Genomic DNA, 18,836 nt, shown 5'->3' with positions numbered 1-18,836 from the left:
TGCAGGCTGACCCTGGGTCCTTTTGATAAGTCCTCCTCATTCTTTGAGCACTTCCTTATTTTCTGGCACAAAAAGATGTTCCAGATTCATTTAATATTTTCTCTGCCCCAGCCTTGGAATAAACATTTCTCCAAGGAATCCTGGTTCCTTTTCATGGAGAATGGTATTTGAAAACCTAGACCCTGGGGTGTGTGTGTGTGTGTCTGTGTGTGTTTTAAAGGAAACTACGTTATAGAATATTATATTTACTAAATCATTGTGTACTGTATGTATGAGTGTGTGTGCATGCATGTGTGTTGTTTAATGTTACAAGTTTCAAACAGAAGAGCATTTATTTTACATGTAATAATCATAAGTTTTGACAAGTAAGAAATACATTTTTCATTTCACAGTAAACAGTATTACACGGTTCTGAGTACTAAATCATCCTGACATTTATGAAGGAGCTAATGGAAAGTAGGGAGCCCAAGTGTGTTAAATATAAAGCTATCTTTAACTGTTGTATTAAAAAGCAGAGATTTATTTTCCATCTGTGATCTGAATGTGCCTATTGGTGTTCTCTTCCATGGCAGTGGAATTTCTGTGGAGCCACACGACGGAGAGCATGTGTGTTGGATATATGTCAGCCCAGGATGGGAAGGCCAAGGTAAGCGGGAAAACGGGGGCATAACTGGAAAACCTTGCAGCCACCGTGTGAATCTCTAACCAGCCAAGTGGACACAATGGAATTTTTTCAGCCTCTCTTGGCGGTAGCTCTGTGGTCTTTATGAGAATCTGATAAAGAACAGTTAACGGTTCCAAAGAAAACTAGCAGATCTTTCTTGCTTTTGATGATGGAGCAGGAGAGATTAGGACAAACCTTTTATTTTTTTTTAATCTTGTTCTTCTTCATCCACTGTGAATAATTGGAAAAGAAGAAACTGGGGATTGGGAAGAGCAAATGGGTGTGCCACTCATGGCTGGCAGGGCTGGGTGATTTTGCAAGGAGGATGGGAATAGCTAAAGGAGACCGAGGCAAAGTTAGCTGAGCACTTGGACCACACCCTGCGTGTGTGAGGGCAGAGATGCCCAGCGTCCTTGCAAGGACTACCTGGCTCGTGCTCTGGTGTGGTCTGACACGGCATCCTCATGGCAGAGTCAAAGGTCTGTGCCCCGTGTGCCACACACCCTGGGCCCTCATCCCCCAGTGAGTCACAACATTCACAGAGAATGTCCACGCAGCGCCCCTTGAGTCGCTTGGCTTCCCTGCACTCAAGAGGGGTGAGCCTGGGAGTCAGAAACATAATTTGTGGATTTATTTTATACTGGCCTCATGTTCTTCTTCTTCATAAAATTTTTAGGAACAGCTGTGGCATATGATGTTTACTTGGCATTAAAGTACCTCAATTACAAAGCTGTAAAGCCTCTCTTTCAAAGGGCATGATTTATTTTACACATTTGGAAATGCAAGTAAGGAAACTTCTGATGTAAACTGTCTGATAGAGATGGGATCATTAACAAATTAAGGCTACAAGTAAGAAAGAGTAACTTCTTGCTAATTGGTCATAAAACACCCATCCAGGCTGGCTGGCCTCTGAATATTACCCAGCAAGCCAGTAGCATCACAGGGCTTTGTGAGGACAGCGTATGAGAGCTTTGTTCCATAGTACATAGAGAAGAGAATTATAATGGCTCCTTTTTTAATGGAATTAAAAAAGGTGATTTAGAGCAACAGCCAGCTCTACCCACCACCAGGCCCTCCCATCAGGAAACTTCCACAATCCTCTTAGATAGCCTCATCCACCAGAGGGCAGACAGCAGAAGCAAGAACTACAATCTTGCAGCCTGTGGAACAAAAATCACATTCACAGAAACATAGACAAGATGAAAAGGCAGAGAGCTATGTACCAGATGAAGGAACAAGGTAAAACCCCAGAAAAACAACTAAATGAAGTGGAGATAGGCAACCTTCCAGAAAAAGAATGCAGAATAATGATAGTGAAGATGATCCAGGATCTCGGAAAAAGAATGGAGGCAAAGATCGAGAAGATTCAAGAAGTGTTTAACAAAGATCTAGAAGAATTAAAGAACAAACAGAGATGAACAATACAGTAGCTGAAATGAAAAATACACTAGAAGGAATCAATAGCAGAATAACTGAGGCAGAAGAACACATAAGTGACCTGGAAGACAGAATGGTGGAATTCACTGCTGCGGAACAGAATAAAGAAAAAAGAATGAAAAGAAATGAAGACAGCCTAAGAGACCTCTGGGACAACATTAAACGCAACAACATTCACATTATAGGGGTCCCAGAAGGAGAAGAGAGAGAGAAAGGACCCAAGAAAATAAGAGATTATAGTCAAAAACTTCCCTAACATGGGAAAGGAAATAGCCACCCAAGTCCAGGAAGTGCAGAGAGTCCCATACAGGATAAACCCAAGGAGAAACACTCCAAGACACATAGTAATCAAATTGGCAAAAATTAAAGACAAAGAAAAATTATTGAAAGCATCAAGGGAAAAATGACAAATAACATACAAGGGAACTCCCATAAGGTTAACAGCTGATTTCTCAGCAGAAATTCTACAAGCCAGAAGGGAGTGGCATGGTATACCTAAAGTGATGAAAGGGAAGAAGCTATAACCAAGATTACTCTACCCAGCAAGGATCTCATTCAGATTCGATGGAGAAATCAAAAGCTTTACAGACAAGCAAAAGCTAAGAGAATTCAGCACCACCAAACCAGCTCTCCAACAAATGCTAAAGGAACTTCTCTAAGTGGGAAACACAAGAGAAGAAAAGGACCTACAAAAACAAACCCAAAACAATTAAGAAAATGGTCATAGGAACATACATATAAATAATTACCTTAAACGTGAGTGGATTAAATGCTCCAACCGAAAGACACAGGCTTGCTGAATAGATACAAAAACAAGACCCATATATATGCTGTCTGCAAGAGACCCACTTCAAACCTAGGGATACATACAGACTGAAAGTGAGGGGATGGAAAAAGATATTCCATGCAAATGGAAATCAAAAGAAAGCTGGAGCAGCAATACTCATATCAGATAGAATAGACTTTAAAATAAAGAATGTTACAAGAGGCAGGGAAGGGCACTACATAATGATCAAGGGATCAATCCAAGAAGAAGATATAACAACTATAAATATATATGCACCCAGCATAGGAGCACCTCAATACATAAGGCAACTGCTAACAGCTATAAAAGAGGAAATCAACAGTAACACAATAATAGTGTGGGACTTTAACACCTCACTTACACCAATGGACACATCATCCAAACAAAATTAATAAGGAAACACAAGCTTTAAATGACACAATAGACCAGATAGATTTAATTGATACTTATAGGACATTCCATCCAAAAACAGCAGATTACACTTTCTTCTCAAGTGCGCACGGAACGTTCTCCAGGATAGATCACATCTTGGGTCACAAATCAAGCCTCCGTGAATTTAAGAAAATTGAAATCATATCAAGCATCTTTTTTCTGACCACAACGCTATGAGATTAGAAATGAATTACAGGGAAGAAAACGTAAAAAACACAAACACATGGAGGCTAAACAATACGTTACTAAATAATCAAGAGATCACTGAAGAAATCAAAGGGGAAATGAAAAATTACCTAGAGACAAATGACAATGAAAACACGACGATCCAAAACCTATGGGATGCAGCAAAAGCAGCTCTAAGAGGGAAGTTTATAGCTATACAAGCCTACCTCAAGAAGCAAGAAACATCTCAAATAAACAATCTAACCTTACACCTAAAGGAACTAGAGAAAGAAGAACAAACAAAACCCAAAGTTAGCAGAAGGAAACAAATCATAATGATCAGAGCAGAAATAAATGAAATGAAACAAAGAAACCAATAGCAAAGATCAATAAAACTAAAAGCTAGTTCTTTGTGAAGATACACAAAATTGATAAACCATTAGCCAGACTCATCAAGAAAAAGAGGGAGAGGACTCAAATCAATAAAATTAGATATGAAAATGGAGAAGTTACAACAGACACCGCAGAAATACAAAGCATCCTAGACTACTACAAGCAACTCTATGCCAATAAAATGGACAACCTGGAAGAAATGGACAAATTCTTAGAAAGGTATAACCTTTCAAGACTGAACCAGGAAGAAATAGAAAATATGAACAGACCAATCACAAGTAATGAAATTGGAACTGTGATTGAAAATCTTGCAACAAACAAAAGTCCAGGACCAGATGGCTTCACAGGTGAATTCTATCAAACATTTAGAGAAGAGCTAACACCCATCCTTCTCAAAGTCTTCCAAAAAATTGCAGAGGAAGGCACACTCCCAAAGTCATTCTGTGAGGCCACCATCACCCTGATACCAAAACCAGACAAAGATACTACAAAAAAAGAAAATTACAGACCAATATCACTGATGAATATAGATGGAAAGATCGTCAACAAAATACTAGCAAACAGAATCCAACAACACATTAAAAGGATCATACACCATGATCAAGTTGGATTTACCCCAGGGATCCAAGGATTCTTCAATATATGCAAATCAATCAATGTGATACACCATATTAACAAACTGAAGAATAAAAATCCTATGATCATCTCAATAGATGCAGAAAAAGCTTTTGACAAAATTCATCACCCATTTTTGATAAAAACTGTCCAGAAAGTGGGCATAGAGGGAACCTACCTCAACATAATAAAGGCCATATATGACAAACCCACAGCAGACATCATTCTCAATGTTGAAAAACTGAAACCATTTCCTCTAAGATCAGGAACAAGACAAGGATGTTCACTCTCACCACTATTATTCAACATAATTTTGGAAGTCCTAGCCATGGCAATCAGAGAAGAAAAAGAAATAAAGGAATACAAAGAAATTAAGGATGACATAAACAGATGGAGAGATATACCATGTTCTTGGATAGGAAGAATCAATATTGTGAAAATGACTATACTACCCAAAGCAATCTACAGATTCAATGCAATCCCTATCAAATTACCAATGGCATTTTTTACAGAACTAGAACAAAAAAATCTTAAAATTTGTATGGAGACACAAAAGACCCCAAATAGCCAAAGCAGTCTTGAGGGAAAAACACGGAGCTGGAGGAATCAGACTCCCTGACTTCAGACTATACTACAAAGCTCCAGTAATCAAGACAATATGGTACTGGCACTAAAAGAGAAATATAGATCAATGGAACAAGATAGAAAGCCCAGAGATAAACGCACACACCTATGGTCAACTAATCTATGACAAAGGAGGCAAGGATATACTATGGAGAAAAGGCAGTCTCTTCAATAAGTGGTGCTGGGAAAACTGGACAGCTACATATAAAAGAATGAAATTAGAATACTCCCTAACACCATACACAAAAATAAACTCAAAATGGCTTAGAGACCTAAATGTAAGACCGGACACTCTAAAACTCTTAGAGGAAAACGTAGGAAGAACAGTCTGTGACATAAATCACAGTTACTTATTTTTTGATCCACCTCGTAGAGTAATGGAAATAAAAACAAAAATAAACAAATGGGACCTAATGAAACTTAAAAGCTTTTGCACAGCAAAGGAAACCATAAACAAGATGAAAAGACAACCCTCAGAATGGGAGAAAATATTTGCAAACAAATCAATGGACGAAGGATTAATCTCCAAAGTATATAAACAGCTCATGCTGCAGCTCTATATTAAAAAAACAAACAACCCAATTCAAAAATGGGCAGAAGACCTAAATAGACATTTCTCCAAAGAAGACATCCGATGGCCAAGAAGCACATGAAAAGCTGGTCAACATCACTAATCATTAGAGAAATGCAAATCAAAACTACAGTGAGGTATCACCTCACACCAGTTAGAATGGGCATCATCAGAAAATCTACAAACAACAAATGCTGGAGAGGTTGTGGAGAAAAGGGAACCCTCTTGCACTGTTGGTGGGAATGTAAATTGATACAGCCACTATGGAGAACAGTATGGAGGTCCCTTAAGGAACTAAAAATAGAATTACCATATGACCCAGCAATCCCACTACTGGGCATATACCCAGAGAAAACCATAATTCAAAAAGACACATGCACCCCAATGTTCAGTGCAGCACTATTTACAATAGCCAGGTCATGGAAGCAACCTAAATGCCCATCGACAGATGAATGGCTAAAGAAGATGTGGTACATATATACAATGGACTATTACTCCGCCATAAAAAGGAACAAAATTGGGTCATTTGTAGAGATGTGGATGGATCTGGAGACTGTCATATAGAGTGAAGTAAGTCAGAAAGAGAAAAACAAATATCGTATATTAATGCGTATATGTGGAACCTAGAAAAATGGTACAGATGAACTGGTTTGCAGGGCAGAAATTGAGACACCAAAGTAGAGAACAAACGTATGGACACCAAGGGGGGAAAGCGATGGGGGTTGAGGGTGGTGGTGTGATGAATTGGGAGATTGGGATTGACATGTATACACTGATGTGTATAAAATTGATGACTATTAACCTGCTGTATAAAAAAAAAATTTAAATAAAAAAATAAAAAGGTGATTTATGGGTTTAGAGCAACACTACCTAAAAGAATTTTCTGTGTTGATGGAAATAATTTATATTTATATTTATATTGTGTCGTCCGATATGATAGCCACTAGACACATGTGGCACTGAGCACTGGAAACGTGGCAAGTATGCCCGAGGAACAGAATTTAAAATTTTGCTTAAATGTAAATAGCCACATGTGGCTAGTGGCTACCATACTGAACAGCACCAGTTTAAAGAAAGAGTGGAAATGTGGCTGTCTAAATAAATATTTTCAAAACATTCTTTTTTCCCAATGCCAAAATGGTTCCAAAATATAAAATAAGCCTGATAAGCCATAGGAATCCTTGCCCAAGAATAGCTTGCAGCCAGTTAAGTTTCTCTCACCCTTGACATGTTGAATCTGAGCTAAAATTGCTTTTTAACAAAAAAACATGGAAGAGGTAGACTTAAGTAGTGGAGCTGGTCTGAAATCTGTCTGGTGGGGACAGTCAAGTTATTAAGTCCCATTTGCAGAAATGTTCCTGTTATCCCTGCTGGTGGCCTGTGGAAGACACCTTGCTATTTAACATGAAATATGGGAGGAAGGAGAGTGGAGAGTCCTGCCTTAAGCCCAAAGATATTTGGCTTCCAGTTGCATCACTTGACATCTGGTGGACGTGGTTTTCATATTGCTGGTAAATTCTCCAGCTGGTGGTATTGATGGGCCAACAGATACAGCTGCTCCTCTTGCCTCACTTGTAAATTATGTGTTCGACCTTCCTTGCAGAGAGTTCATCCCTTTCCCTTTCTTTCTCCTTTGAGCCTGTGGCTACAAATGCTTTCCCCCAAAAAACCAACCAAACAAAAAAACCCCAAAACACTAAAGCTTTGGTTGCTGAATTTTATTGATAAAAAACAAAACAAACAAACATCTCTTCTGTCATAAAGCCTGGAATTTTATTGTATTGCAAGTATGACAAAGTTATAGATGAGAAGCTGAGCTCAAAAGAGGAAAGAGGGGCTATAGCAAAGTTTATATTCTTTTTAAGAGAGCAAGCCTTTGGCCTACCCCCTGGTTTCCTGATTTCTGTGAAAGAATTATTGAATTAGTGGCATACCCATTCAAGCGTGATGATGGGTTTGTGAAACATGCTCTCATATGATATTGCAAACCACAGTAGCAAAATGAGAAAGAAGGCATCTTTATTTTATTTTACTTTATTTTATTTTTGGCCGTACCATGTGGCATGCAAGATCCTAGTTCCCTGACCAGGGATCGAACCCATGCCCCCTGCAGTGGAAACACGGAGTCTTAACCACTGGACCGCCAGGGAAGTCCCAGAAGGCATCTTCAAAAACTGAAACAGCAACAACAACAACAACATTTTTTTAAATTTAAAAACTACTTCTGAAAAGTTTTTTTCGTTTTTTTTTGTTTTTAATTTGCCCTGCTTTCCAAAAATTGCCTTCTTTCTGCTTGTTACCAAACTCAGAAACTAAAGCCACCTGGCCATTTGAACATTTTATATAAGCTAACTATGTTTAATCCAGGTTAATACCTTGAATTAAAGTTCACCTCAAAATTGTACTGCTTTGAAAAGGCTGGATAATAACTAATATCGTTATAACCAGAATCCGTATATAATTTGAATAAATAGAGGTAGGTTCTTTTATAAGTTTCTTTCTTTTTTTTTTTTTTAATAGAATGCTCTTGTAGTTGTATACCTTCATTTAATTTCTAAACCCCTTCTGTAGCATGAGTTAAAGAGATTTCTTTTTATTGAACCAAAATTAGGGCATTGATACCAGTTGGATTTAAAAATCAGATTGCCTGTATCCTACCCAAGATAGCAGACAGTTAATGAATGGTTTTTAATAAACACCCAGTGTGTATGGACGACTATAATAAAAACAGATGTTAACATTGGCATGGAACTTATTCAGGTATAATAAGTGAAACCTAGGTTTCTTTTACTATGTAGAGGTCATTTTTTATAACACAGTGAAAATACTGTTATAAAAATTAATCCTTGAGTAGGAGCAGGCTATTTTATGGTCTTAAGGTGTTTCCCCACAGATTCTTATTAGTTGCAGGGGAAAATAATAAGTATATAATGGAGAAACCAGGCAATAACTTGACCATGTGATCAAAATTAATGTCGTGAGTGAGGGGCAGATGGACATATCATGTGCCTCTGGATGTGAGAACCTGAGAAAGACACAACATCACTTTTGCAGTATCCCATCTGGAAGTGCACAGACTGAATCTAACCACAAGGAAACATCAGACAAATTGAAAATGAAGAACATTCTAGGAAGAAAGAAAAAGGGGACTATATTCTTCAAAAATGTCAATGTCATAAAAGACAAAGGCTGAGGAAATGTTCCAGATTAAACAATGTTAAAGAGTCGTGACAACTAGTATATGCAATAACTGATCCTAGGCTGGATCCTATATGGGAGGGGAAAAATGCCAAAAATGTATTTTTAGGTCAATTTACAAAATGGGATATAGATAGTAGAAAATGTTGTATCATTTTAAAATGTACTTGTTATAACTATACTGTGGTATGCAGGGAAATATTCTTACCTTTAGTACAAACTGAAGTGTTCGGAGGTAAAGGGCCGATGGGTATTGTATATATATGGCCCTTCCTCCCTAGATACTTGCTTGCCATCTGCAAAATTCTAAATTCTACATTGCAGATTAATAAGCATATATGTTGCTATTCAGTTTTTGGTAGGATTTTTGCAACCCCAAATGTAGTATCTACCATGCTTTGTTTTTATGAAGATAGTTTCTGGGGCTTTTAAAAAATCTCAGTAAATGTCTGTGTACAAGGGACAGCACGGATGAGATTTCTGAGAGCTTTTTACTAGGCTTAACTTGTGTCTCAAGGAAAGCCATGGGAGGAAGACTTAAATATAAAACATGAGGTACATGGGACTTGCCTGGTGGCACAGCAGCTAAGACTCTGTGCTCCCAATTCAGGGGCCCGGCTTCGATCCCTGGTCAGGGAACTAGATCCCACATGTATGCCGCAGCTAAGAGTTTGCATGCCACAGCCAAGAAGCCCACGAGCCGCAACTAAGGAACCCATGTGCTGCAACTAAGGAGCCTGCCTGCCGCAACTAAGACCCGGTGCAACCAAATAAATTAATTAAAAAAAAATGAGGTCCACAAGAGGGAGTTACCAAAAGAAATGAGAAAAAGACTTCCACTTCCAATTAGGATGAAGAAAGTCACAAGAGACTGTTGCGCCTACTCCCAATAATGAGAATGAGCTGGATAAACTATAAAGTCATAGATTTTAAAAATTATCCCAAAAGCAGAATATGGTAGAAAAACTTAAATGAACTAAATTCCAGAAAGAGATAAGCCTTTCCTAGGAGAGAGAAAAGCTCTGACTGCTTCATCCCTGGCAAAGCAGCAGGAGGAGGGTTTTTTAAAGGAGTCAGCAAGACCATCTATAAAGAGACAGTGTGATATAATAAGAGAATGGGCTTTGGAGTTAGCCAGACTTGGATTTCCATCCTGAAGCCCCTGCTTTGTAACCTGGGGCAGGTTGCATATCTGACCCTTGGTTTCCTTATCTTTAAAGTGGGAATACTACCGATGCTTTCCGAGCATTCTGAATATTAATTGAATAATACAACCAAAGTGCATATAATAGAGCTACATACATTGTGATGGGTGATGGTGGTGGTGGTGGTGGTAGAAGTGGTAGAGAGTTTCTCAGGGCTGTCACCTTGCAGCTCTGCAGCCTCATTTACACTGTAACCGTGTTCCCAAACATGCCGTGTCCATTGCCTACCACAGGAGTGACACTTCCTGGATTTTCACCCTGCTTTCCTGGTGGAGATGGTAGGGGTTATTACATTTTGACAAAATGCAACTCCAGCTTGTAAATATAAACCAACTGACAAGTGAGTTCAGAGATCCCAGAAGAGGAAAAAAAATTGTTTGAAGCTGCAAGAATAGACACACACACACACACACACACACAACCCTGCAATTCAGGCCAATATGATAGTAACGGAGCCCTTTCAAAAAGCTTTCTGACTAGATGTCTACCAACTTGACAGCATCACAAACTTAGGCTTTTAAATGAAACCTAAGTTGCCTGCAGCATTTCTGATAAGCTCACCTAACTGAATAATTTTCCCTTTAAAAGTAAGAGGGAAGAATATTGTTTACTAGCTACTGTTGAGTATCTCTTATGTGAACACAGGCAGTCTTCTCAGATTCCTCTGAGCTCTAGACAGTGGAACACCTTTGGGTGTGTTGACCATGAGTTCCTTAAAAGGGACTTTAGTTCCACGATAGTGGCCAGTGACACTCAGTCACTGGGTGGGTATATTGGATCATATTTTAGATTTATGAAGAACCACTTAGACACAAGTTGGCCTTGGTCTAAGCCAAATTTTAACTGCTTCTGATAATCTAGTCCCCATGTTACTCAACAACTGAAGGAGTCTGATCCCTGGCAGGAAGCCAACTGCCCCAAGATGGTGTTAGGTGCCGCCAACAAGCTATGTACTAGGAAAACATCCCAGACAGCTAAGTTTGGCAAGTGTGCTTTATGGAACAGAAGGAAAAGTGGCTAATCAGTGATTTTACTTGTACCTTTTAAGCTTGCCCAGAATTTCAAATATAGAAAATCGCATTTCTTTTCCATGCTCTTAGGACTTCCAGGAAGATCCCATTGGGTTTATTTAGAAAGTTCTTTAGACAAACAGGAGAAGATTGTAGAAGGTTGAGTATGTGGAAAACAAACTTTAAGACCCAAGTTTCCTCAGCCTCAAGTTTAGTTCTAAGAGTAGTTGGTAATTTTATTTTTGCCTAATTAGTCTTATGCCATCAGTTTCTTCCAAATGATTCATTTGACATAGCTCCAAAGCAATAAATAGAATAAACACAAAGAGGGAATTCACTATGTTGGCAAGAGCATAAATCTTCCCAGAGGTATTAACCATATTTATCCAAATAAATCTCATTTTAATCATGGTGTAGGGTTAGATCTCTGCAAAGATAAATATGTCTATTGCTTGGACTTGTAGACATTCCATGTTAGTTGGAAGGAAGTGAATAAACCTTTTTTTCTGGTTATAGCAACATAGAAAATAATGAAAACATTAATTTCTCTACCTCTATATACTTACATAGCCATCAGCTTACATAGTTCACATCAGGTGTGAACTTAACATTAGAATGTGACCTTGTTACCTTCTAGTACCCAACATTTTAGGTAAATATGTACCTTCCCAAAGCAGACACGTGCCTGCATTTTACGCACAGAACAACACATAAGTGTGAGATGTAACTGAGACAAGCAAGCATTCATGAGAATGATCGGCCTTATTACCCACAGTGAGTAAGTAATGGTTACAGGATGGTCATTTATTTCTCTTGGTTGAAAAGCAGTGGACAAATGATGAAAGGAATCTTTTCTTGTTTTTTTTCTCAATCTTAAAACAAAAAAGGCCATAATCTTGGTCATGCCATTCTTGTTTCTTGTTAACTTTCTAACTTGAAACAAGGTATTGGTTTCTTTGATTGTAAAGATTCAGGATCACCCATTGATTTTATGTTGTAAGAACTTCTATTATATTATTTTCTTAAGTAGGTGAGTAGTGATGGGAACTGAATCTACAGGTATGCAGTCAGTATACACGGAGGTACTAATGGCCCCGCAAGCCCCGCAAGCCCCGCACACATGGGCATTCATTCCATAGATACGCCTTCTATGAGTGGCTCCCTGTTGAGGTTGAGGGTAGAACTTTGAGTCCAGATGGTTGTTTGGATACAACATTTTATCCCCACTCTCCCTCCTCCCCAGGAACCTGCAGATTTGAGCTCAAAAGCTGAATTCATCAGCAGATCAGCCTTTTTAAAAAAATTGAAAATGTTTACATAAAAAATTTGAACTTACATAAAATAGAAATTTTGAATAAAATCTTTATACAAGATTTAAATGTTTTAAGTTTTACGTAAAGGTACAATTTTCTTCTTCCTGGCTTGTTTTCTCTTGTAAGAGTAGATTTGGCCACACTGGGACCCACTTCCTACATGGCCGTGACTAGTTGGACCCAAGTGGTAGCCACCCTGTTTGGTGGGGCCTGGACATTCCACTCTGACAGTCCTACACCTGGCCTGTTTCACTTACAGGCATCGGAGACTGACCCGTGTTGTAGATTTTGAATGCTAAGCAAAGTCTATCTGCTGGAATACATTTTTATTCCGGTACCATTCATTCAAATAATATAGTTTCTGTCTTCTTTAAAGCCTTCATCTTGGAGCGTCCATTCTGTCTAATCCTAAGGATTAAACTTCTTCTCTGATGATTATTATGTATGATTTTTATGTCTTATAAGTAAAGCAGTGCTGTAAATTGGTGAAACTTTAACATTTTAGTCATAACTAATTGAGACATTTGGATACGGTTGAGCTACTCTCTCTATTTGCATTCTTTTCAAATACTTCTGGATGCAATAAGTGGTACGTATGACGATTTACTTTTATGCTCTTGAGCTGTCATCACTGCACTGTACGTGTTTGGGCTACACCGTCTGCTGCAGTGTTGAAGGCATGAAAAGAAACTTAATTTAGAATGAGGGTTGTGTTAATGCTTCACTATTAGGAGATGCTCAGGGTACTTGGAAACAGCTTTTTCTTCACTTGAAATAGAAAATTAATCGTATTTTGAACGTACCTCCTGTAACGGATGAAAACCCCAATAATCCCGATTTCTTCCATTGATAGGTCTTGTGGATATTATGGTAAAATTTTGAACAGTTAGAAACTGCTAACAGTTAGAACCTGCCCCGTTAAAAATGGAAGATCTTGGCAAAACAAACTCTTACTAGGCAGTTAGTAATAAGCCCCAGTAGCCTGTGAATAAAACATGCTTCCAACCCAAATTTCTACAAACTTCCAAAGCCAGGTCAGACAGGAAGGACCCGGTCTTTAAGGTGATAACCTCTTAGGTACAACAAGTTCCTGAATCTAGCAATTTATGTTTTTGTTCAGTAGGCCATACCTGGGGCAAAAAAGAAATAAATACAATCTATATAAGTTTTTCACCATCAAAGATGACAAAAATTCATTTCTTCGTAACCTCAGTTAATCAGTATTAGAGCTAATCAGGGATTTATTACAGTGATTAGTAATGATTAACTGGGAAGGAAGCCTTGATTCTTTGGCTTTGAGATTTTAGCTATTAGAAAAACTCAGTTTACTTAGGAGTACAGTTTTGATGAAACATAGCGGCTCATTTTTTAAAACGAAATATTTATTAAACAAATGCTATTGAGTGCCTATTATATTCAGGTACTTTCCTGGAAACATAATAGTGAACAAAAAAGCTAAGAATCTTTGTACTCCTGGCCTGACACACTAGTGGGGAAAATAATAACCAAGATAAATAAGGCATATAGTATGTTTGTGATAAGTGCTAAAAAGAAACGCGAAGCTGGCAAGGATTTTAGGAAGTATGAGGGTTCCAATGTTAGGCAGGTCTCACTGAGAAAGTGACATTTGAGTAAAGACTTGGAAGATTTATGGGAGCAAGGCAAGAACATCCCAGCATGGAGAACAGCAAGAGCAGAGGCCTTCAAGCAGGAGTGAGTGTTCCGGGTGTGACGGAGGGACAGTGAGAAGGCTGGTCTTAGTGAGACAGAGTAAGCCATGGGGGACCAGACCATGTGGGTTCTTACCGGTCACTGTTGGGATCTTGGCTCTTCCAAAGCCACTGGAGGGTAGTGAGCAGAGGAGTGACAACGTCTGGCTCACATTTGAAGAGGTGACTCCAGCTGCTGAAAGGGAGGCAGAGTGGACGGCCGTTGCCACCCGTGAGTGACGATAATGAGTTCGACTAGAACGTTAGCTGGGCAGGTGGTGAGAGCCAGTTTGCTTCTGTGTCCATTTTAAGAGAGAGCCGACAGGAGCTGCCGATGGATTGGACAGAGGCATGGGGGAAAGAGAGAAGGCAGCAATGAGAATGGAGTTGCCATTTACCAGCGGGAGGAAGAAGGTGAGGAGGGAGGAAGCAGGCTTGAGGGGAAGTAGAAAGAGCTCAGTTCTGGATGTGTTCATCTGGAGATGCCTGTTAGGCATTGAATGGAGATGGTCAGTGGGTGGTTGGATATATGTGCCAGGAGAGAAGACTAAGTTGAAGATGCATATTTGGGAATCTCAGCATATAAATGCTTTTTTAAAACTACAAGGCTAGATGCGATCACCAAGAGAGGGACCACAGCCAGGAGAAAAGATTTCTGAGGAATTTCTGTGTTGATAAGTCAGAGAGGTGAAGAACCCAACAAAGGAGACTGAGAAATGGCCGTAGAGGCTGGTGGAGAACCAGGGGAGGGTGGGGTCTTAGAAATCAAGGAGAGAAACTATTTCAAGGCCAAGAGAGTGATCAGCTTTATCAGATCCTGTACTCTGGGCCCATGAAGTTAGGTCTGAGGACAGACCACTGGATTTAGCATTCGGAAGTCATTGCTTACCCTGGTAAGAGCCGTTTCAGTGCAGCAGTCAAGGCAGAAACCTGAGTGGAGAGGGTTTAGAGAGAATGGAAGGAAAGAAGCTGCGGAAACAAGAATAGACAAGTCTTTTAAAGAATGTTGCTGTAAGTGGAAGCAAAGAAATGAAGTGGCAGCTGGAGGAGGAGGTAGTTCTGGAGGGTTATTATTCTTTCCTCTTTCTCCAGTGGAACCAGATGCTTCACTTTATGTCCAGAACACTGTACAGATAATTTTCTACAAAATGAGTTGAGGAAAAGTGGCCCAACTCTTGAGTCCTGGGGTACCCCAACATTTAGTGGCTGGGGAGGTGAGGAACTAAGGTCTCAGTATTAGAGTAAAAGAGAAGGGAGGTTTCATCACACTCTCTATAGGAGCTTGGGTGCAGCTGGCATTGAAGGACGGCATCTGTTGACATTTGGGAGGAGCTGGCTTACAGAGTCCGCAGGTTCCTTTACCGACGAGTGTCTGAACTTCACGTGCTCCCGTGCCTGGCTGGCTCTAAGAAAAGTGGGCTGGGGCTGACGTTTGACCAGGCTCCTTTTTTTCAGAGAGCCTCTCCCAGGACCAGCAGAAGCCAGCCTGGGAAGCTTTGCCCTCTCTCATCTCAACACCTTAATAGTTCTTCGGTGTCGTGTGGGTCAGATCAATAAGAAGTCAGGAAGCAGATGGTTTTGACGAGGAGAACTTTCTTCAAAGAGTTTGTTGGCGGTTTTTATTTTTACCCCTCCCAAATTCCTCACTGACAGATCAACTGAAATTCTCAGGAAATAGTCCATTACACAAATAGTAGTTTCACTCTTTATGGTAGTTTCAACATTAGCCTTTCATTTCTTTTCAAATACAAGATGCTCTTTTCAAGCTATAGTAAAATCCATGTTATCTGGCAGCTTACCAACCAGAAGACTGTTACTGACATTTTGGGTTTTCACTCAGTACAAATCATCTGGATGCTGAGGCTTCCCCACCAGGTTCTCCAAGAAGGGGCCACCTGGTTGTCTTTACCAAGGAAATGGCAGCCCAGAGTTTACCGTTATAGGAGCGAAGGTAAACCCCCAGCCTCCATGCTGCACATGGGCCTGCAGGGCTCGGCTAGATCTCCTCCTCTTAGCTTCGCACCTCTTGCTCCCATTAGCCCCTCAGAAAGAAATATCTGAAATATGAAGTTCCTTATATAAGGTGGCACAGCTACCGAGAGGTGGAGCCAAGATTCAAGCCAGACAGTCTGAACTCCAGAACCAAAGCTTCTAACCGCGTAGTTGTCGGGAGAGGCCTAAGCTGGAGATGTTTATTTGGGAGTCTCAGCATATAAATGCTTTTTATAAAACTACAGGACTGGATGAGATCACCAAGGAGTGACCACAGATGGGAGAAGAGGGGCCTGAGTCTCAGGTAACTCCCATGCATTTAGGGTGGGGATACGGGGTGGGGGGACCTGTAAAGGGGACTGGGAAATTGTGGCCATAGAGGTTGAGGAGAAACAGGTGACAGTGGGGTCCTGGAAACCAAGGAAAGGAGGCGTTTCAAGGAGAAGATGGTGGTCGTCTTGATGCAACTGCTGGGTCCTGCGCGGACAGTACAGCTATTTTGTTCATTCTTTTTTTTGGCAGTTCTCAGGAGTGACGTGGGGACACAGCCATGCCTCCCAGAACGGGTCTTGAACAGTTAGAAAGGACATAGATTAATTTCTCAATAGATTATGTTGCTGCATTAAACACTCACTAAATCACTCTGCTGCATAATTAAGAAAATACAGAAAAATGACAGGGAGAAAAAAAAAAATGTAATCCTGGCCCTGAATGAATCCTTCTGGAATGCAGTGAACTGCCCCACATTAACCACTGTTAACATTTTGATATAGTTCCTTCGGCTTCTGCAATTGTGATTTTTTTTTTTTTATACAATTGTGATTGTTTGTACTACATGGAATGGCATATTCTGCTTTATTCTTTTTTAAAATCAATTTTTAATAGAAAGATAGTCATGTACCTCTTTGAACATTTGAGGAAAAGGGTAAAGAAAATTTTAGAAATCAGAGTAAAGACTATAAAAGGTCTCCACAGTCTCAGAATGCACCATTAACGTGATTGTGTCAGAGGTGTGTTTCCGTGTTGTCTGTATGACACGTCTACTGTCCCTCTCACTGCCTGCCTCCCTCCTTATCCAAAAGGTAGCCTAGGGACAGGCTTTGTTCCTGCAGAGATGGGGGTGCAAATCCTAGGGGCGAGGGTGGGGTGAAAATCCAGCCTCCTGGCCTCCATCCTCAGATACTCTGATGTACTGGGTCTCAGTAAATGGTCCTAACACCACTATCTAAGAGCTCCACTCTTAAGTTAGGCTGGGTCTAAAGAGAAGGTGATACAAGTCCTAGGACCAATTGGGATTTCAATTACTTGTTGGGGCTGTTTTAAAAAAAATCTATAACCTGAATTCTAGGAAAATTTACACATGTTGGGTTTTTGAAAAAAAAAATGTAAACAGCATTTAGAGGGCCATTCTAATGCAAAACTATAAAGAATGTTAGAATCAGAAAGAACCCCCAAAATAATTGAGTCGAATTTTTCATTTTTACCTACGAAGATGCTGAAGCCCAGAGGTCTAGTGACCCCCAGTTCAGAGACTCTCCAGTCCGTCCGCAGTAGAGTTAAGGCTCAAACCCAGTTCTCTGAATCCCAGAATCATCCTGAAATTTTTTGGTAAAATGTGTGGCAGTAGCTTTTCTGAGCAAGCCCTATTTCACCCTGAAAAATAAAGTTGTGTCCCTTAACAGAGCCTGATTTAGAATCCTTCACGCTAAGGCTTTGTGGGAGTAAAGAGAGCCCTAAATTTGGGGTCCAAAAGCTTTCATTCAAGTCTCAGTTTTTCTACTTCCTCTGGGACCATAAGCAAACCACATAACCATTCTGAGCCTGGCCTTTTTTCCACCTGAAAAATAGGTATAGTATACCTCTGTCTACCTGAGAGGGTATTTTGAGGCGATCTCATCGATGCAAAGGCACTATGGAAACTAAAGCATTATGCAAATCTAGGGGCTTCCTATCTTTATTAAGATTTTACAAGGAACTAGTTTCACAAGGAACTGGCTTTCACATCCTACAGAGACCTAATTGCCTTCAGAGCGAGATCCATGTGTGTTTCATTCTTCTGTCCCCTCATAATAAGTGCAGAATAAATATTTCTAAACAGTGGAGAGCTTTTATCACCTTTAGCAGAATGGAATATCCATGATAATTCTTCACGTAAGTGGTGATATAATAGGTACTGTGGGCTTTCCCTGTTTATGTGGATGCCTTCACAGGGCTTTTAAGATAAAAATAAGGGGCAGCGTTGTCTGATGTTGCCTCTGAAGTGTGGTGTCGTTGCGTGGTAAAAGAAGTAACAAAAGTTGCCGAGAGACTGGAACAACATACTGTTCTCATCAGACTGCATTTTCGTCTTATTTTAAGGCTCCTTGGACATGATATTTCTATGTGAGAACAGTAGAACTTTCCCTTTATGTAGACTTGTTTCAGGACTAACAACAAAATCTGCCATAATGCTGTCTTTGTGCTTTGTCCACATTTGCCAATGGTCTTTTATGGCATCCTTGTTCTAAATGTGGAAAACGAGGTAGGGGCGACATGGAGTAAAATAACTAACATATGGCATTAATTTTTCAATCTGTTGATATTTGTGATTTGTTGGGTTGAACTCGGGAATTACATCTTCACATTGCTCTGGCCCATTTATTACTTTCAGTTTAAGACAGTGATGGGATAGAAGTAAAACGCTTGTTTTTAGACTCATTCACA

At 39.8% G+C, this 18,836-nt stretch overlaps 1 protein-coding gene across 7 annotated transcripts in view; it reads left to right on the top strand.

Moving 5' to 3' along the window:
• The window catches only part of TASP1 (taspase 1), a 316,660-nt gene that overhangs the window by 209,224 nt on the left and 88,600 nt on the right, over positions 1-18,836 (top strand). For 6 of the 7 annotated variants that reach the window (XR_005016636.1, XM_036827379.1, XM_036827380.1 and 3 more), the window contains one exon: positions 573-646. Coding sequence is in view for 6 of the 7 variants with exons in the window: in XM_036827379.1 (XP_036683274.1) it covers positions 573-646 (74 nt within the window). In the remaining variant the exon portion in view is untranslated. Of the gene's footprint in view, positions 1-572; positions 647-16,378; positions 16,438-18,836 lie in introns of those variants that run through there. The other variant, XM_036827378.1, reaches the window with a different exon arrangement.

The sequence above is a fragment of the Balaenoptera musculus genome, chromosome 15, assembly GCF_009873245.2.
Source record: "Balaenoptera musculus isolate JJ_BM4_2016_0621 chromosome 15, mBalMus1.pri.v3, whole genome shotgun sequence".
NCBI classification, from domain to species: domain Eukaryota; kingdom Metazoa; phylum Chordata; class Mammalia; order Artiodactyla; family Balaenopteridae; genus Balaenoptera; species Balaenoptera musculus.
This window is presented reverse-complemented; position numbering and strand designations above follow the sequence as displayed.